At 40.9% G+C, this 21,964-nt stretch overlaps 1 protein-coding gene across 1 annotated transcript in view; it reads left to right on the forward strand.

Moving 5' to 3' along the window:
* adamtsl3 (ADAMTS-like 3) overlaps positions 1-21,964 on the forward strand; it is a 194,906-nt gene that overhangs the window by 133,619 nt on the left and 39,323 nt on the right. Inside the window, exon 3 of the mRNA XM_072465424.1 lies at positions 13,102-13,241. Within this exon, the coding sequence (XP_072321525.1) occupies positions 13,102-13,241 (140 nt within the window). The remainder of the gene's footprint in view (positions 1-13,101; positions 13,242-21,964) is intronic.

Here is a 21,964-nt window from a genome sequence, read left to right on the forward strand (position 1 = left end):
TGGGAGAAAATCTGAAACAAAACTTTGAAAATGAAAAATATCAGGCACCTGGCATGTGGAGTGTGCCTTTCCTCCCCGTGTGTGATCGAGTGTGTCTGGTGTCCTCCCAAAGACGTGCCTTTGTTGGGAAATTGGAAGCTCTAATTTTCTCCTGGTGGAATAATCAAAAAGTGAAGTGGTTGTCTTTGGCTCGCCCGTTGATACGATGGAAATTTGATTGTCGAGGATCTTGCAGACAACAAGGAGATTTGTCAGTTGTTGTGCATACATAATCTGTAATAGTAAGAGTAATAAACGTTCCACTACACTAAAGCTAATCAATTACGTCAAAGAAACTCAGCGGTGCAAATGCAGTATATCCAGTGCTGTATTCTATGTTTTTTTTTTAGTCTTTTTGTGTGGAAAAAGGGCAAAAATATGTATTCAACTTTAGTACGATGTGAAATTTAGAGGACACCATTATTCTTAAGAGCAAAAAGATTAAAGCTAATAGATCTAATAACGTTTAAAACAACTCTGATGTTTATAAAGTAAGGACAACTTACACCAAGGTAACATCATAAATATATTCAAAGAGCGAAAAGGGTACAGTACAAGAAAGTACAAAAACTCAACAAAAGTGGAGTACATTTATAGAATGGCCAAGTTAAAAATGCACAATCAACATTTTCTGGGAACATACTACCGTGAAAGCCCGAATGATGAAATAGTTTCGTCTTGTATCATGAAGCTAAATAGATACGATAAAATGTGAACTACAGTAAAATGTAAAATAGGGGAAGGAGTAAATAAGATGCTACAAGAATGCAAATTATAGAAAAAATGTTATCATCTGGACTCTCTTTTCATCCAAGAGTCCTTCTCAATGTAAATGATAAAACATAACTCTAAAAGGTTGGGCCTGGTTAGCGGCAGTGACTCTGAAGCAGGGGTCCCCAACCACCGGGCCGGGGACTGGTACCGGTCCGCAGCGAGTTTGCTACCGGGCCGTACAAATAATCTATCAGTGACAGCATCTTCTCCGACGTGACTTTGGCCTGTCCCTCATGACACGAAATGTCAATAAGCTCGTCTGTGGATATATCATGAAACGCATGATAGGAAATTGCCAATGAAATCCATTAAATATAATGGCAGTATATTATATCTCTGGTCTTGCCCTGCGTGAGAACATAACTGATACGTGCATTATACATGATACGTCATCGCGGATGCGTCGCATCAAACACGCTGCTCAAAAGTAGAACCACAAGCCAGCGAAAATGAGTAAAAAACAAAAGTCTTTGGAGAACGTTTTTGCAAAGGGGAAAAGGCCTAATGAGGAGCAGACGAGGAGCCAGACAAGGAGCCCAGGACCTCCAAGAAAAAGAAAGCTAAATTTAATAGACAATACCAGAAGTCCTACTTAAAATACGGGTTTGTCGCTAGAGGTGACTCTCACGCACCGAGTCCGCTCTGCATAATAGTGGGGTAAAGCTAGCTAACGAGGCAATGAAACCTTCAAAACTGCAGCGGCGAGTGGATCGAGGGATATATGACATGTTCCAAACATTAGCGGGGATTTTGGAGGACACGTCTCCTGGGCCAGCATTCTCCAGCTGCTGCACGATCACCTGTTTGTGCTTTTAAAAGAGTTTGAGCGCTACTTCCCCTGCACGAAAGATCCGCAAACTGTGCGTGAATGGATCCGCGACCCATTTGTGATTAAACCGGGCGAATCGAGAATGTCTGTGCAACAAGAGGATCAGCTGTAGGAGATCGCAAATGATGGTGGTCTTAAACATATATTTGATGCAACAACTTTGTTTGGGGAGTTGTAATTTTTATGCACCTATTTTTGCCATATTTATCTGAAAAAAAAAAAACTATATTATTCCGGTCCGTGGTGCAAAAAAGGTTGGGGACCCCTGCTCTATAATATCAAAAATGTGATATTAATCGATATTCAAACTAGTATCACAACTAAAACATTATTTGAACAAGTATCGAATGCCGGTTGGTGGCAGAGTGGATAGCACAAGTGCACTCCATGTGTTGTGAGTTCGAATTGGGCTCTCGACAGTTTGCTGCAATGTCCTTCCCTGATCTCACCCCCATTTCACGCTGTACCACTGGAATTATTTTGATCAGAACTAAAATACAACTACAATATTTAATAAAGAAAGCATAATTATTTTGTGTTGAAAATGTCAGTCTACTGTCTAAAGCCTTGACCTTAAGAAGAGCGTTTTGGTTATTATTTTTGTATTAAAATTGGTATTGAGAGTCTATCGAGAATAATTGGTATCAAAATCGACTTTTAAATGTTAGTTTTGTCGCCCTTAGACACTTCAGCCACTTTGTCTAGAGTGAATGTTTGCATTATATTGCATTATTTATACACATTTTATGGACATATAGAGGATATTCTTTTTCTTCAAGCTAACCAAAACACTCCAAAACACACTAGATAGGTCATATTTAGTTAACGTGGCTGTGCACCTTAGAATACATTATTTATTTTCAGTGCATAATACCCCAAATATCTTTTATTCATTCTGTTTATTTGAATGTTTGTGAAAGGTCAGACAAAGCATGACGAATCCGACTGGCCGCGCTGTTTCTGTCTTTAATTACGGCAAACAAATACCATAAAATCCACATTGAAATCATCAGTTTTTTAACCAATATGGAGTTTTCATTATAATTTCATGACACATTTTTACGGGTGACTGTCGAGCACTTGGACTGTGAAATGAAAAACGACATGCTTTTGCTCTGTGGTCCTGAGAGACACTTTTAAAAAAACACACGAGCTCTGGAGTCAACGCTTTTGGGAAGAGAACTTAATGATTTCTTTTCCCCTGCTTGGCTCTGCCTCCTTCAAATGTTGTATGTAAAGCTCAGACTTTCAAATGCCGTTTGACTTTTTGGTAAAAACTTCCGTGTTCCGTGTTTTTTTTACAAGAATGAGACAATCGTGTGTTGCCTGCGTGTGAAAATACTATAGCACGTCATTCATTAACGTGTAAGAACTGAAAGCAGCGCTCTGATTGGCTGCGCTTGGGTGGTCCACCGCGGTTTCACTTTTCACAGTCTGAAAAAAGCTGTTCTAAAACACTGCACGAGCCTAAAATGAACGCGTGTGGATTTTAACGATGTGCCAAACGGCGTGTGCGAGCTGGACACTTACTTAGATATAAACACGTGCTTCAACATTTTGCGGTGTGAAAATAGGGGGAATATACTTTTAATATTTTGTTTACACTGTCCTCAGGCATGACTATTGTATGACTAATGTATGAATGTGATTTTAGTGCGAGAGATCGTTGCTGCCCGAAGAGGCCGTTGCCGCGGATTAGCAGTTGTGTTCTGTTTGTCAGCCTCAGGGCGTTTGTGGCTACATTCTAGGCTTACTACCATCGAGTGTGATGCGTTACTAACGGACGTATATAAAGAGAGACGAGATTGAGAAGCCTCATTTTTTAAAAGAAATATAAATCCAAGCTGTTTTTTCTATAAGTCGCACCTTTTTTCATAGTTTTGGCCGGGGTGCGACTTATACTTATATTTATACTTATATACTTATACTCCAGAGCGACTTATATGTGATATTATTTGTTATTTTCACACTTGCAACCACGTTTCATACTCCAGTGCGACTTATATATGTTTTTTTCTTCTCTATTATGCATTTTTTGGTTATAGTTCGGAAAATACGGTTTTATTTGTATCTGTCCCAAGCCAGAACAATATGTTGTCTGGCCTTTTCCGACACTTTACACTTTACAAGAATTATTCTTAAAAAAAAATAGATAGATAAAAACTAATAGGACTGGGAAAAATATCTAATTGCAATTTTTCCATGGCCAGTATTGCGATTAGAATTAGATTTGTGATTTACCTTTTAATGATTCTGTTCAAAGTTGACAATTCAAACGCATCAAGAATAACCCACAAACAGAGAGAAACGACTCTATGAACTGGCAAACAAATGAAAGAATCACCCATACTTCCGAATGAGTTTGTACAGTGCAGAACAAAACAGAATATTTTGTTTGTGGAGGAAATGACGGCACCTAGAAGAATTGCAGCCTTTGCTATTTTGCTAATTGTGTCTATTCAAAGTACGATTTCGATTAGTGAGTAATTTTGCGGCTCTACTGAGAAACAGCACGGACATCAGCAGAAACGGCTCTAAACTAAAAGAGGAGGTATTTGCTGTTGAATGATACGGAATTATGTAGAGGAATTGTCTTCTTCTATTGAGATTCATGATTGGACCAGCAAAAACCTTAATAACACTGTCACGCGCCTGTTCCCAGATGCGCCTACATTTTTAAAACAGTACGACAAGCTAGAGTATCTATAGAGGCATATTATTAGTGAAACAATTAGTCCTGCGTTTGATGGATGTGCTGCTGTCTCTGCTCTGACTGCTCTGCTCACACTGGGGTCCTGGAGCATCACAGATAATTTAGTGTCCAACGATCCTCCCTCGTTAGAAATGAAGCGCTGATCCCGACACGCAGCTCTGTAATTGTTTCCTGATAATTAGTTTGCCGCAGAATCTTAATCATAATTGAAAGTAGATTAATCGATGTGTCTTATTATTTAGCAGTGCTACATTGTCACAAAAGTTAAGGGAAATGTATCTTGTAGTTTTGGAGTTTTTTTCATGTTATACATTTGTTTTTTAGGCAGAAATATTCCTACATGCCTCGCTGCTGCCATTGTTTATGCATCTCTCGTTTCTAAAAAGATAAAAGTAGAACGTTTTAGCCCAGTTTACATGTTAAATGCGTGTTACTGGGCTTTTGTCATGTCTTTCTGCAGTGAACGTCCAGTTGTAACAGCTCCACACGACGAGATCGAAGCAGCTGCTGACAGCCTGAGGCCTTATTATATCATTATTGCAATACATTGATTAAAATAGTTACATTTATCTACATTTTAAATACAACACAGAAAAAGTAGACAAGGCAAACTTCGTAGATGACTTGTCTTCAACTACAGAGGACTGAGACTGACGGGCGAGGAAAATCTGGCTAAAATTGCATCCTCGGGTCTGAATGAGAGAAACAACAGTTTAATTGTTAGCTTTTTGACACCCAGTTCAAAAATAATGTGATGTCACTGAGAATGGCCGATAGATATAGGCTTATTTATTGTTCAAACACCAATTAATAGATATAATTTGATCCTTTGAACATTGATAAGTGATAAATGACCTAATATGAGCAGCACATTAGTGAGCATAGGTTTTATTCTTGAGCCTGTGCCTTTGTAACAGTAAAATACGTGCAGAGCAGTACTTGCTGTAAGGTTTCCTGTTCACTCCTTCTCTCTCCTCTCCTCTGACAAGGCCGTGTCTTCATGTCCTAAAGGTGTTTTGGTGGAGGTGGTCGTGTCCTGTCTGCAGTCTTTCATTCTCAGTAGATTGAGAGGTCCGTATCTTTGCTCCTCGTGGACTGTGAGTGCGGCTGGGAAAGTCCTGAATGAGACTGGTGAAACGGACTAAGCTTGAACTCCTGTGTTTATGTTCAGTCACGAGAGAAGTCGGGCAGTGAGTCTGACTTTACTGAGCATGTTTTATGAAACAGCCTCCTGGTCCACTAAAATCAGGTCTCAGTGCAGTAAACGTCCAGTCCTACAGCTCTCCTGGACTGCAAAAAGACCAAAGTAAAGTTTAAAAGCACAAATATATGTTCATAACAAAAGTAGGTGTGGTGAGACATGTGGTGATGTAGTTTAGAAATATGCATATGCAACATGAGGTGGTGCAAAGCATGTCAAACTCGCTGCTCCAAAACGTCATATTTCATGAAATATTTATAAAAATCTGCCGTCATTTCTTCTCATTTCCATCCAACATGCTGACACGCTGCTTCCTACAGTGCACATCACCTTCCCCTGGTGAGCGATGGTACTGCGCCTTCTGGCAGTTTAATTCATTTCCCCTGAAGCGCAAAATATATGTGAACACAAGCAATTAGGGAAGTTGATTGCCAAGGGACACTGAACAGTAGCTGGGATCTAACCGTCCACTTCCTGAGTGTCTTTCTCTATCCTCCTGAGCCACTGTCTCCTCCAAGAGGATGTAAAAAACCTGGACCTAGTTGCCCGATTGAGGAAGGGAAGAATGGGTCAAGCAGAGCAAACGTTTCTCAAGTAAAAGCTTAGATCCACATCACCTTTGGAAATTTTTAGGTCTTTTTGTTTGTTTGTGTGCAGTAAAACTATCCCAGCCCCCTGTCCTGGCCCCCATGCCCGCTTTTAGTTTAGCTCTATACTGTATCTACTCCAGTGCCTTTGAACTTTGACCCCGCTGCCATCTTATCCGGTGCTAAAAGCCCAGATAACAGCGAGCACAAAGAACAGACAGGAGTGGCCGTGATGGAGCGCTGCAATGGAAACTCTGCAGTGGTTTTTCTGGCTCGCTGTCCCCAAAAATAGGAAAATTGGCTTCCCCTGGGTCAGTGATGTCACCTCGGGCCGAAAAGGCTCCACGGTGTTGCACCAGAACTCTGTGAGAAAGGACTTGAGAGGATTTTTGGACTGCAAACTGGACCCTAAAATTGGACTTTTAGTGGGTTTTTTATTGGCTTTTCTAATTTAACTGACCTAAAATGAATCAGTGCAAATGTGGACCAAATTAACAGTTTAAAAAAAAATTGGGGTGGATTTTCTGTGTAACCTCAAAACTAAAAAATATAAAACATTTAATATAAATCTTCAGTTGCAAAAATACTCATTTTAGTCTTCCAAAGACATGCACTCATGGCAGCTGAAAACACCCAGGCACTCCGAGGGTTAAAGTTAAAAAGCCTTTATCTAAACATGGCTTAGTTCATTTAAAAAATGCACTGAGCGTTTCAGCTTTGTCAAGCCTTCCTCAGGGTGCATGTAGACACATAGGGCGCATATAGACACATATAGGGTGCATATAGACACATAGGGCGCATATAGACACATAGGGCGCATATAGACACATAGGGTGCATATAGACACATATAGGGTGCATATAAACACATAGGGTGCATATAGACACATATAGGGTGCATATAGACACATATAGGGTGCATATAAACACATAGGGTGCATATAGACACATATAGGGTGCATATAGACACATATAGGGTGCATATAGACACATAGGGTGCATATAGACACATAGGGTGCATATAGACACATAGGGTGCATATAGACACATAGGGTGCATATAGACACATATAGGGTGCATGTAGACACATAGGGTGCATATAGACACATAGGGTGCATATAAACAGACATAGGCTGCATATAGACACATAGGGTGCATATAGACACATAGGGTGCATATAAACACATAGGGTGCATATAGACACATATAGGGTGCATATAGACACATAGGGTGCATATAGACACATATAGGGTGCATATAGGCACATAGGGTGCATATAGACAGACATAGGCTGCATATAGACACATAGGGTGGATATAGACACAGATAGGGTGCATATAGACACACATAGGGTGCATATAGACACATAGGGCGCATATAGACACATAGGGCGCATATAGACACATATAGGGTGCATATAGACACATAGGGTGCATATAGACACATAGAGTGCATATAGACACATAGGGTGGATATAGACACAGATAGGGTGCATATAGACACACATAGGGTGCATATAGACACATAGGGCGCATATAGACACATAGGGCGCATATAGACACATATAGGGTGCATATAGACACATAGGGTGCATATAGACACATAGGGTGCATATAGACACATAGGGTGCATATAGACACATAGGGTGCATATAGACACATAGGGTGCATGTAGACACATAGGGTGCATATAGACACATAGGGTGCATATAAACACATAGGGCGCATATAGACACATATAGGGTGCATATAGACACATAGGGTGCATATAGACACATAGGGTGCATATAGACACATAGGGTGCATATAGACACATAGGGTGGATATAGACACAGATAGGGTGCATATAGACACATATAGGGTGCACATAGACACATAGGGTGCATATAGACACATAGGATGCATATAGACACATAGGGTGCATATAGACACAATGGGTGCATATAGACACGTAGGGTGCATACAGACACATAGGGTGCATATAAACACATAGGGTGCCTATAGACACATATAGGGTGCATATAGACATATAGGGTGCATATAGAAATATATAGGATGCATATAGACACATATAGGAGGAGCACAGGGTCAGGCTTTCATATTGGAAAAAAACGAATAAATATATACAACAATGAACTATGCTGATGTTCACATAAACCCATAAAAATGTGCATTATACAATATACAAACTGGTGCACCATTACATAATGAAGAAGACGCAGAAGCATAGAATGATGCAAACTGCAGTCAATAGTCCAACTTTTAAACACGTATTTCAAAAAAACTATGATAAGTCTATCTCATCATTCATCCTAAAATGTCTCCGTTTGTAAGAGAGAGTAAATCCTCAGTTGTTTGGACTGTAAAATATATAGAGTCCTGGTTCGAAAATTCAGAAACTTTACGTCACTGATCAGAAAGTGCACAGACATAGATTAGCATAAACAATGTTCAAAAGTGATGGAACATAAGGTGCTGGGTCACTCCCTGAACATGCATTTAACAGTTTTACACAGTTATCAGTCTGATCACCACTCCCACAATAGCACCTTGAGCCAATTGCTAACAGAGCAGAGAAACTCATGGGTCTTTTATCATTTGAAACAAAATCAAACTTCTCTCACGTCACATGAACAGAGTTTTGAGCATCATGCATTGATTCTGTAGAAATCTGCAATGTTTTTCAGTTTAATTTAGTTTTTTCTACTTCTTCGTAAGCAGCCATATTTGTTCTGTTAGTGACAGACTGTGTGTCCTTGATTGTCAATCACGCCTGACATTTATCTCACTAGAGTCAGAATACTTTAAAATGAATGCTAAGGTTTAGTATTTTGTTGTGACCATCTAATCCCAATCATTTATTAATTATTTTTTTACTTCTGATCAATTGAAAACCATACTTCTTTCCTAAATATCATAATTTTGTGTAATCCCTTTTTAGTCCACATCTTTTCAAAAGGCAGTAGTTAAATTAAGGCATCCCAGTAAAATGTGACTTTGGAACATATTATCTTCAGAACACAAAGCAGCGCACTGGAAGCCACTCTGACAGTGTTACTTATGCGCGCTCGACCAGAATTAACATTTTTGACATGCCTGGCAGGTTTGAGTTCAGCTCGCCGTTCGCAGCTGACCTTGGGCCGGCAGCGCTGGCCTCTCCCCCTCCTCCTGCTGCTCGTTTGGACCGGACCACGGGGATTGGATCAATGCACATGCCTTCGCTCCCTACGCTCGACCTGATCTGCTAACACGGGACATGCTACAACACCAGCTGAATAAGCATCAGCTCAGCCACAGAGGAATAAACGCCCATGTGCTCTGATAAAAGGAACGCTCCTCGTTGGAATAAAAAAGGTTCTGATAAACGTGGAGTGGAGGGTTGGTTAAGGCATCTGGTTTGATCCACGCTCTGACCAATCCATATTATTCTTATCAAACTCAATACAATATCATGACTGTGTTTCTGTGCAGTGTGGAGAAGTAACGAAATGATTACATGTATGACACAATTAGGTTTGGTCATTGGTCAATCTCAGAAGATAAGATGGTCCTGGTTAGGACTTGACGCGGTCATAGCTCTCTTTAGGCAAGACACTTTGCCCCTTTTGCCTCCGTATGAATGAGTGAGTGTTGGTGGTGGAGGGCCTTGCTTCTGTCAGTCAGCCCCAGGGCAGCTGTGGCTACAATACCAGTGAGAATGGAGTGACTAAATATTGTAATGTAAAGAGCTTTTGTGTCTTGAAAGGTCCTGTAGAAATCAAGCATCTTTATTATTATTACATGTTTTTTATGCCTTTGGTGGCTGAGTGGACAGCACATGTGCCAGGTGCCACGTGCAGTCGGCTGCAGAGTTTGAATCCTGCTCTGACTATTTGATGCATGTCTTTCCTGCACTCATCCTCATTATCAATACAAAGCCTATAAGGGCCAATAAAACCCTTTCAAAAATTAAGAAAACTGTAAGCTGGGTCGCCTCTCCACAGATATGACCTGTAACCACAAAAGTTACAAAGTACACCTTTATATTAATCAAAATATTACAATTTACAACATTTTCTGGAATACTTTCTGTGTACATGGTGTCGGCAAGTCTCTCTCTCAATACCAATCATGGGAGTTAGCTTGGTTAGCGCTAAGCTAATGGGATGAAACCAGCTTTTGTTGCAGCAGCCGGTGCAGACCTGGTCTTGCTTCTGTCCAAAGCTTTGCAGTACGTCCCACCATTCTTTAATCACTGCATAGTTCTGTATCAGCGCTTTATTCAGGAACAACATGGACTGTTAAAGGCACCAATGGCATTGCCTGGGATCCAGAATACAGAATACTATTACTTTACGAAGAGTGAGTCTGGTCACCACACCCTCCATCACGCTTAGAGCCAAACTCAAACAGAACCGTGCAATCAGATGTGTGTATTTCAGTGAAACAGAAACAAATGAACTCATTGTTATAGTTTAGAACAAAATCAAACTTCTCTCAGCTCAGGTCAGTGTTTTGTGCTTCGCTCATCAATACTGTGCTTTTCAGTTCCTGATTGATTTGATGTTTTAATGTTTTTTCTTCATATGTTTTTTCTTCATATGGAGTGCGTAACATTTCTGGTGGGGGTTGTGTGTCATTGAGATGTTATTGCTATGACTGAATTATGCCTTTCTTATATATTTTGGTGTTTTCATTGCTCGATAATAACTTGATTTACAGGCATTTATTTCCTTTTTATCAGTAATAACAAATGTATTCATAAGCAGACTCTCTAGTAAAGTTACCTAATGCACCTTTAACATATTTAGGGAAAATACAGTAGCACTATCTGTATGCGTTGGATTCGACTATATTTACCATGCAAAAATAGATAAATAAACAACAACTTCAATAGTAAATGGTCAATTGTTTCTCCTGAACAGCTTTTGGTGAGGGGAGAACTCAGTGGGAGGTCCTCGTCAGGCAGATGGAGTGTCTGTGGAGGAGCTGGAGAGTGACACTGTGGATGTTTTATATGTGAAAATGTGGGATTTTAAGCACTTTTTACACGCAGTACCCAAAATAAAACCTCCTTGCCGATTTCTAGTGCTATAGACGCACACAATCTAAATTTAATTATGGGATTTCAATGGAGAAACTGGGATTAACCACAGAATATCTCAAAATATGACAAATCTGTGGTTTGGGCAAATAAAAAACAAATACAGTTGAGTGATATAAGAGCCCCAATTGTCAGATCATTACAATTGTATTTGACATTATTGATGTATTGATGTATTTATTTTAGATAGCTATGATTTAATTTAATGTAATTATGGTGAAGACAAAAAACGGATCAATTATCATTGAGTCAACATTTATCTAATTGTATTGGTATATTACAGTACATACTTAATCATGAATAAATTAAGTTATGTGAAGTTCAAATACACTGTTTAGGCTAGAAATTTATATTTATCCAGGACTAAACCAGATTTAACCCTGGACTAAACCATATTTCAATTTGGACTAAACCATATTTAACCCAGGACTAAACCAGATTCAACCCAGGACTAAATCAGCTTTAACCCAGGATTAAACCATATTTAACCCAGGACTAACTCAGATTTAACCCAGGACTAAACCAGCTTTAACCCAGGACTAAATCAGCTTTAACCCAGGATTAAACCATATTTAACCCAGGACTAACTCAGCTTTAACCCAGGACTAAACCAGCTTTAACCCAGGACTAAACCAGATTTAATCCAAGACTAAACCAGATTCAACCCAAGACTAAATCAGATTTAACCTGACTTCATACGGTTGCCTGGGATCCCACCCACAGTTTGATGAATGAGGCAGTTGCTCAATTGAAAGGAATGTTCCCTCTAGTTTCCCTCGGAATAGACACTTCACTTTGCCCGTGTGCGAGTGAGGCTGGAGGCTGGAGGCTGGAGGCTGGAGGCTGGAGGCTGGAGGCTGGAGGCTGGAGGATGGAGGCTGGAGGATGGAGGCTGGAGGCTGGAGGTTGGAGGTTGTTGAAAAGGCTTTTTGAAAAGTCACCTCTTGGTTTAGCAGTGTATGTTGACTTAGAAATGACTGCAAATGGTGCAAATGCAAACAGTGTGGGACGTGTCGCAAAGAAAACATATTTTCAAAGGTGATGTTCACATGAGTTTTCACAAGGTAAAGGAAACATGATTAGTAATCCACACAGACAAAGGAATCAGCACATTTATGTCCTTAAATGCTCGTGGAAATGTCATATCAATAGCACATCTCAAGCTCTGGAGATGGGTCCCACTGACAGGCTGGCCCAGCGACACTGGTGGAAAGATGGGTCAAATGCAGAGGACAGATTTACCAATGGGGACAATAAAGGCTAATCTAATCTACTGTATGTTAATGAGCAAACCAAACACAATGTTAGCCATCACTGCATGTAACAGACAATTAAGTCATGTTGTTTAGTTTGGTCTTTATTTGTCACAGACCAGGTTGCAATATAATTATTTTTCAAAAGAAAGATGATCTACACCAGATTTAGCTACTACTACTTTTACATCTGTAGCAAAAAGTACACATTACATTAAGATTACAACTAACCAAGCCCGTTATTAACATTAGCTCAGTAAAGTGCACAAAAAACTGTCCCCATTTTACTATTATTATTATTTAATGACTTCCTAAAATTACTAAAAAATAAATAAAAAAAAGTGCACATTTTTTAAGTGAAAATTACAAAGCCAATTTTGCTTGACTAATGTTGACAAAGTTGATTTTCTAAGATGTGTTTTCTCAAGTTTTTAGTTAAATTATGAAGGTCTAGAGAAAACTTCAGGCTGTAAATTGGCTCCACAAGAAAAAGGCAGAAGATCTTTTTTTGGGATTGTGCCGTTTCTGAGCTGTTCTTATTCAGTGTATTTGATGTGCAGTAATCTGATTAGATGTGTTTTCAATGCGACCATGACCGAATGGACTTGTGCTGTTTCTGTGCAGGTCTCCAGGTTCCCCCGCTCAGACGTGGCCCCAGACTCGGCCCGGGACGGCGGCTGGGACGCCTGGGGCCCTTGGAGCGACTGTTCCCGTACCTGCGGAGGCGGGGCTTCATACTCTCTGCGCCGCTGCCTCGATTCCGGGTGAGCACATTCACTCCAGAACATGACACATTTTGACAGCTCCTCTGAAATATACATACAACCTGTGGCCAGAGTCCATCGTTAGACCGGCACAAAACTCAAACTGTCACTCACTGTTGATTTTAATGAGGAAAACCTGACAGAAAGATGCCCATTTTTTCCCCCCACATCGGTCAAAATACTTTCCAGAGATGTGGGAATGTAATTATAGCTGGAGGGGCTGAAAAGTTTTGGCAACCTTGCTTAAAAGTCCTATTTTGTATCAAACTTCTGTGGTCACAGTAGCCTTGGTATTTCCTGTATAGCTCCAAATAATGTGGGTTTTTGAAAGGCTTTGAAAATTGCCCTTTGGCATGACATTTATCAATAGCAGCAGAGGGCGCTATACATCAGCTGCCAATCAAAGACAAGTTGGTGTGAAGCTAAAAACAATGATAGCTATCGAGGCAATTAAAGCCATGGAGTTTGTGAAAGGACAACTTGAAGAAGAAAAGAGTGGTCAGTGCATCAGTCCTGGACGAATGAGGGATTACAACGACTTTGGACATCAGAGTTTCAGAGACGAGACGAAAGACGATCTAAGCTCAAGAGCGTTTAAGGAAGTGTGTGCAAGTTTCTGTTTTGTCCGTACATATACACTCTCAGTAAGAATTCCATGTTGCTGCACCTGATTTTTACTGTTTTGAAACGTGAAAACAACCACCGTATTTTCCAGACTATAAGTCACTCCGGAGTATAAGTCACACCAGCCAAAAAAATGCAAAATAGAGAAAAAAGAAATGCAATTTAAAATAATAACGGATTAGAGAACAAACAACGTGGTACACCTATGCTAACGTAACACCTTCAGCTACATGACGCACAGACGGACACAGACGCTAACAGTGGCACATTACCCGGACCGGCTTCACGCTCGGTCAGTACCATGGACTCTTCACATGTCACACACAAGACCCCTGCTATAGGTATCTGGACAGTGGGTTCACATGTGATAACCAATTGTGATGGAAAGAGAATTGAGTCATGAGCAAAACACTGCTCCTTTTTTAATATATGGGATCATAATGTATCATAAAAGTATCGATATCGCAATATTGGTGATGCAATATTCGATATACAAGTACAGACCAATGTTCTCCTTTGTTTTTTAATGAAAATGTGTGTTTTTAAAAGAATAGGGCAAATTGTATTTATTATTTTCCTGAATATTTATTTAATTTAATTCAGTTTTTTGTCAATGTTAAGCTTTTATTTTGACAGTCTGAGTAGTCAATTAAGACATTTTAGTCTCAAGAATGTATTGTTTGATATTAAAATAATAATGGTAATATCAATATCGCAGTAATAAACAGCAATAAGCCATGTTTAAAGAAGTTTAACAGTATTTGCCTTTTATTACATCAATATTCTGTTTGCATTTGATTATTAATTTGTTATTTATTCGTTGTTCGTATTGTTTCTGTGATCCTGAACAGGAAGAAGCTTGAAATGGTTAAATGCTTTTTGCCTAATGAACTATTGCGGATGAATCATTTACTTTATACACACCCTTTTAATAGAGCTTAATCACAGCCATTCAGCACATTTAATTTAGATATACAATTCATTACAAACAACACATGATAATACTCTTGTCCCTTTAGAAAAATAATGAGCTTTCCTCCCTCATTTCCTGGTTTATTTATGCTAATGACCCCCTGCTGTGACGAGCCGGTGAATGAGCGTTTTATCTTTAGCCCGCGCTCCCCTGTGTGTTTGAGGTCTGATGAGGAGTTCACTAAACGCAGAGTCCAAGCTTTGATCAGGGAGGAACGTCATTAATAAAACATCTGGAAGAGATTGATCGTCCTGATTGGCTCAAAGTTCAGACGTCTTGAACAATTGCTCCGTTTAAGTGCATTCAAAAGAAATTCTGCAGGCGGATCAGTCGCTGCGTTAGCATCTGTCCAGTTACGTCTGTGTGACATGCTCATCCTTAAAAATAATCATTCTTCAGTCAAAAGTCTTTAATGTCTCTTTTTATACAGTCTTCTTTTTATACAGTCATTTATGTGATAAGCAAGTTTGTCCTTTTTCCAAATTTGCCCATTTTATTGCTTATTTTTAATAGTAGAAAAAGCTTCAGTTGTAGTCATCTGGACTCAGTTAGAAAAAATAGACGTTTCGACTCTCATCCAAGAGTCATTGTCAATAAAAGAATTTAGATCGAGAACTCCGATATTAATACTGTTCTGTGGTAAGACCCGCCCATTGGGAGGAGCCTTCCTGAAGTAGAAAGAGTTGTTTGTTTCTCAGAGCACATCAATGCAGTGGACCCACATATCAGGTTTACAAGAGAAGACGCTAAGGAGAATCGCTTGGCCTTTCTTGATTGTTCCACGATCAGAGGAGAGGACGGGAAACTCCAAATAGAGGTATATAGGAAACCTACACACACGGACCAGTATCTGCTCTTTGGTTCCAACCACCCACTACAGCACAAGCTGGGTGTGATCAGAACCTTACAACACAGAGCTCAAGGTGTGCCCACCAGCTCAGAGGGCAAGAAGAAAGAGGAAAAACATGTCCGAAATGCCCTCTCAGCCTGTGGTTACCCCGCTTGGGCTCTCAACAGAGTGAAGAGAACCAAGAAGCAGGACAAAAGGGAAACTGAACAGAGAAGGAAGGGTGTTTCTATCCCTTATGTGTCTGGCCTGTCGGAAAAACTGCAGAGAATTTTTAGACAACACGAAGTCCCTGTTTATTTTAAACCAGGAAACACTTTAAGACAAAAACTGGTTCATCCTAAGGACAAGTTGCCGACTCAAAAACAGAGCAATGTAGTTTATTCGATCCAATGCAGTGAAGAAAGCTGTAAAGAAACGTTACATAGGTGAGACTAAACAGCCTCTGCACAAGAGGCTCTATCAGCACAGAAGAAATACTAGTTCAGGACCTCAGAGCGCCGTGCATCTCTATCTTGAAGCCTCTAATCGCTCGTATGAAGACGGTGAGGTGAAGATTTTAAGCAGGGAGAAAAGATGGTTTGAAAGAGGAGTCAAGGAAGCTATTTTTGTTAAAAAAGAAAAAACCTTCTTTAAACAGAAACGGAGGTCTAAGGTTCAATCTTCCTGTAGTCTACAATGGGATCCTGAACCCCTGGAGAGGTAGAGGACCAGTACCAGGACAGTTAGATGTTAATCAGGTCCTCAGGGTGGGTGAGCCAGGGTCTCACAAAGACAAAGGAGAGACTAAGAGCCCATTAAAGGGTTGAATAGGCTCGGTAGATACCAAGAGGGTAAGTTTCTGTTGAAACAAACAACTCTTTCCTCTTTAGGAAGGCTCCTCCCAATGGGCTGGACTTACCACAGAATAGTATAAATATCGGAGTTCTCGATCTAAATTCTTTTATTGACAATGACTCTTGGATGAGAGTCGAAACGTCTATTTTTTCTAACTGAGTCCAGATGACTACAACTGAAGCTTTTTCTACTATGGAACACGCCTGGACGAATGAGGGATTACACCGACTTATTTTTAATGTGATTATGACATGTGAGCCCTCAATTACGCTTTACTACACACAATTTGATTAAACTTTGATTATATATTTTTTTGAAAAAGAGTAACATGTTTCACAATTCACTGTAAATGACCAGCTGTGGATTCTGGTTTTATTCACAAAAAACACTGAAACCAGACAGAACCGAGGATTTGATAAAGATCATATTATTATATTATTGCTATGTTCCAGTGATATTATTAAACTAGAACATATATATCATTATTTTATATATTGTTCAGTTGCATTTCACCGTAAACAAGTAGTATATTTTCTTTAATGTCGCCCTCCGAGACAACTGCAGTTGTGATTTTGGGCATTACACAAATAAATTGAATTGAACATGTTTTTATTGTCGTAAGCGACTGAGCAACGGGCGAGGACTGGGAGCCTGCTCTTTTTAACCCACAATTTTGGACAATTCCGTGTCAAAGTTTGCGACTCATTTGTGCTAAACTCTTCAGACCTGTTCTGATCCTGCAGGCGTCCACAGGCTGGGCCCGTACCAGACCCGGGCCCGTACCAGACCCGGGCCAGTACCAGACCCGGGCCAGTACCAGACCCGGGCCCGTACCAGACCCGGGCCCGTACCAGACCCGGGCCCGTACCAGACCCGGGCCCGTACCAGACCCGGGCCCGTACCAGACCTGGGCCCGTACCAGACCTGGGCCTTTACCAGACCTGGGCCCGTACCAGACCTGGGCCCGTACCAGACCTGGGCCTTTACCAGACCTGGGCCCGTACCAGACCTGGGCCCGTACCAGACCTGGGCCCGTACCAGACCTGGGCCTTTACCAGACCTGGGCCCGTACCAGACCTGGGCCCGTACCATACCTGGGTCTTCACCTGCTCCTCTGTTGGTCTTGTAGTATTTTGTTCCTGCTGTGGTGCTGCTTATTATAGTGCCAGTCGCCCTCATCGAAGTCAAACTATTCTGTCCTTAAAAGAACTCCGGAAATCAAAGTCTGTCACTAAAAATAGCCTTAAGTGAGAAAACTGTTAGTCATTTCATAAAGCAAATGTAGTGCTGCGAAATGACCACAATCATCATCAGTTTTTAATAAAACATTAACCACAACTTCAATGTCGGGTGTTTGTCTCGAGTTTAGGCCAAAGCAAACCCAGTCAAATATTTCTTCTTTTGAGAACCTTCTTTAGTAAGTTTTAGTATATTATAATGTTAGTTATAATTATGCTTTGAGTGAAGATCCGGAATATGTTTTGTTTGTGTCACTTTCTGTCAACAGTAAACTTTAAATACATGAAAATGTGTTCACAACCTGTAAATAAAGACGACTCCAGTGTTGAATGAAGTAAAAGTTTTCAAGTACTGGCTTTAAAATGTACGTTTAGAGTAAGATCTTAAAGTATTTCAAACTGAGATCTAGTGTGAAAAGTAATGATTTGGATTTTTTAACTCAATTTTGCTTTTTTGTTTTTAGCAGTTTCTATTTACGGTATATATTTTTGTTTGCACAAAGTTGGGATGTCGACTCAAACTATGAACTATGATCCCTCAGCCATTTCAGGTGATGTAAACCAGGCAAGAAAAGTACTTTTACTTTTCAATCCTTTAATCCTACTTTCCACCACTTTCCACCGCCAACATTGAATTTGGTTTTAGAATCTGGTCCAACTATAACATTTCAGATAATTTGACAGTGTTTTAGGCCAATCTTATACTTAGTTTGACACTTGTTTTAATTTTGGTTCAACATCACAGTGAGAGACACACATATCCTTCTCTCGTCATTCAAAACGTGGCCCTTTCAGTCTGAATTCCGTCCCGTCTGTTATCTTTATTTCCTCTCTAAACGTCCGCCCACGCTACTATCGCTTGTGCATACGTAACTAATGGCACGGACGCATTAAGGGCCTCATTAATATAACTGCTGGTCTCTTCTTGCCTTTTAGCGCTGATTACGGGGGCTCATATTTTACACGGGGACAAAATAGTCTCTCTCCACTTATCTGTGATGTTGTTGCGAAGCCCCGGGACAAATTAGCACTTAGCACACGCAGGAAGACTGTCTATTATCGCCGCTAACGAGACGGAACCGCATTACCCGCATGTCCAAGCGCTCGCACGGGGAGAAGCGCTCCAGAGCCACGCTTCGGGTAGTCTCGCTTGGTATTTAGTTTGTGCCAGCTGGAGAAATGTTCAGACAGATGCTGGCGGCAGGTGGACCGTGTGCGTTTTTGATTAATATTTCACTTTTCCCACACTCCCCTTGGTCGTGGAAGGACAGAATTATAGATTTTTGTAATGGATATGAGGGAGCCGCAGGCAGCTGGGGTGACAAATACGTTGGACGGCTCCTCCTCGCCATACTTTTTTTTGTGTAGAAACAGCGCGAAACACTGAATTTAGGGCTGGATGTATCAGTATTTGTCAGTTAAAGGCTTAGGTATTTTTAGAGAAAGGTCTGCAGTCAAAAAAAGCTGAATTTGTAGCATCATTCTGACTTTGGAGGAAGAAAATATACTATTTTTTGTGCTAAATAGCAGAGTGAGTGGATCTTGTTTAGGATTATGAAATCAATACAGAAACTCGTTGCCCAGTAAACTGTAGCTTTATATTATACAATCACGTTTGTCAGTAGGTGGTGGTTTTGACATCTGGGACTTAAGCCAAAAAGCCCCCCGTTAGTTTCAATATGGATTCCCTGCCACCATCACTGCAGTTGTGGAGTTTGGTGGTGCATGCTGGGATAGCGTGACCACATGTGCTCCATTGACCTTATTCCGCCCCGCCCACTTTTGCTTCTTTTTGCCATGGATCGGCGCTTGAGCGGGAACGTTTAAGCGGAGAATGAGGGAAAAGGAACAATCTTGTTACTTAAATATGATTTTTTTTTATTTTTGTGTAAAACAATGCACGATTCCTGTGTTCGCTGATACAAGCAGGAGGAGGTTCACGTGGCGGGGCCCAGACGGGCTCCTGGAATCAGATGCACAGACTTTCAGAGCAATCAAGTGTGAACAATGCCTTTGTTTACATTAGTGTGGTCAATCCTTTTTACAGTGAATAAAAGTGTGTTATTAGTTTCCATTTGTTTATTTCTGTCTCGCTCTTTCTCCCTCTCCCTTTCTGTCGCTCTTTCTTTCTCTCTCTGGTGCTCTCTCTTTCTCTCTCTCTCATGCTCTTCCTCTCTCTCTGTCACTCTCTCTCTCTCTCATGTGCTCTCTCTTGTTTGTGCTTTCTCTCGTTTCTCTCTCTATCTTGTTCCCTTTCTTTCTCTCTCCTTTGCCCTCTCCCTCTTTCCTTTGTTCTCGCTCTCTTTCTCTTTCTCTTATGGTCTCTCTCTTTCTCTCTCCTTTGCCCTCTCCCTCTCTCCTTTGTTCTCGCTCTCTTGCTCTTTCTCTTATGGTCTCTCTCTTTCTCTCTCCTTTGCCCTCTCCCTCTCTCCTTTGTTCTCGCTCTCTTTCTCTTTCTCTTATGGTCTCTCTCTTTCTCTCTCCTTTGCCCTCTCCCTCTCTCCTTTGTTCTCGCTCTCTTGCTCTTTCTCTTATGGTCTCTCTCTTTCTCTCTCCTTTGCCCTCTCCCTCTCTCCTTTGTTCTCGCTCTCTTTCTCTTTCTCTTATGGTCTCTCTCTTTCTCTCTCCTTTGCCCTCTCCCTCTCTCCTTTGTTCTCGCTCTCTTTCTCTTTCTCTTATGGTCTCGCTCTTTCTCTCTCCTTTGCCCTCTCCCTCTCTCCTTTGTTCTCGCTCTCTTTCTCTAGCTCTCTCTCTTTTGGTATCTCTCTTTCTCTCTCTCTCTCCCTCGTTCTCTCACTCTTTCTTTCTCTCTTTCTTTTATGCTCTCTCTCTCTCGCTCTCTCTCCAGCCCTTGTTCTCTCTCTCTTTCTCTCGCTCTCTAAAGACAATGGCTTAAAGGTTAAGATGATTTGTTCCCTGGCTCTTATGCAGCGTCTGCAGAGAAGAGAGCAGAACATGTCAATAGTTTTACTAAAATATATTTTTCGGAAAGGGCCGAACGTCCCACAGTAGAACATGACATTTTCAAAAATCGACCTTATAAAGTTGTGAAATGGCAGTCTGTTCCGAACTGGAATCTGGTTTTATCACAAATAGCTGGTTATTTGAAATCTCAGCTTCAGTTTTGTGTTTGATCCTGCAAAGTTGGCTTTTTGAGCATTTGTCACACTGCTGTGCCCTCATAAAAATAATAATGTAGAAATTGAATATTTTCATAGCAGATAATGTAGAACAGCAGGGGACCTTTGCATAGCACACCCACTAACTAGATTTTTTCTGTGCATATTTCTTTATTTTACAGTGGTTAAAGGTGCAATGGACGATTTTTCGGCGATTTGAGAACGCAGGTGGAAGTGCGCATGCGCACTCCCCCGTGCGACTGATACAACACACACGTGTTTGTTTATTAGCGCGACGGATCGCATCGCATCTCTCGTCTCCCGTAGATTTCCGACTTCTTCTGAGTCAGCTCGAACTGTCTTTCTCCGTCTTCATTTTGTCCTGTACACTGAGGGAACTATATTATGATAGATCAATGCGCTTAGACACGCGGAAACCTGCTGCTCATGGGGACGAGTTGCACGAGGCTGCAGGTGAGCGGTAGGTGCGTTTTATGATTGATACGTGGCAGGACTAATCGACCGTCCACGCCACGAGGAAATAAGACTCAGATTTGGGCCAAAAAAATTGTCCATTCAACATTTAAACCAGACGCATTGTTCAAAGTGTTTTAGCACAGTAAGAGGGCTTTAAAAAGAGATTTAGTCCAGAGAGGAATGTTAAAGGTTCTACACAAAAATAAAGGCTTTCATATGACAAAGAAAAGGCAGCTCTGGCCTGACCAGTTTCAGAATTATGTTGAGCATGTGGAGGTCACTCTATACGCCTTAAAAGAGAGCCTGTTTCCTCCTCACTTCTGCTGCTGCTGAAGCTTGGTTGAAAGGCAGAGTGTCTTTTAGCGGCCTCTATAGGCACTGAGCAGTACTGCGGGAAGCTTGATTCTTCTTCTCTCATCCCTTTTCATTCTCTTTCTGCGTTCGGAGGCCCCTTCATGCATCGCTCTCCAACATGTGCAACAGCTTGTTTTAGAGGCCTTCACATGCGCTCTGAGGACAACACAGCATCAAACTACCAACACAAACCTGTGTGGGAATCTTGGATGTTTGCAGGTTTTGTCCTAACTGCGCATGTGCAGAGGAGAAGC

The sequence above is a fragment of the Eucyclogobius newberryi genome, unplaced genomic scaffold (genome assembly GCF_026437365.1).
Source record: "Eucyclogobius newberryi isolate DKJ021-1_F unplaced genomic scaffold, fEucNew1.0.hap1 SCAF_5, whole genome shotgun sequence".
Taxonomy (NCBI): Eukaryota; Metazoa; Chordata; class Actinopteri; order Gobiiformes; family Gobiidae; genus Eucyclogobius; species Eucyclogobius newberryi.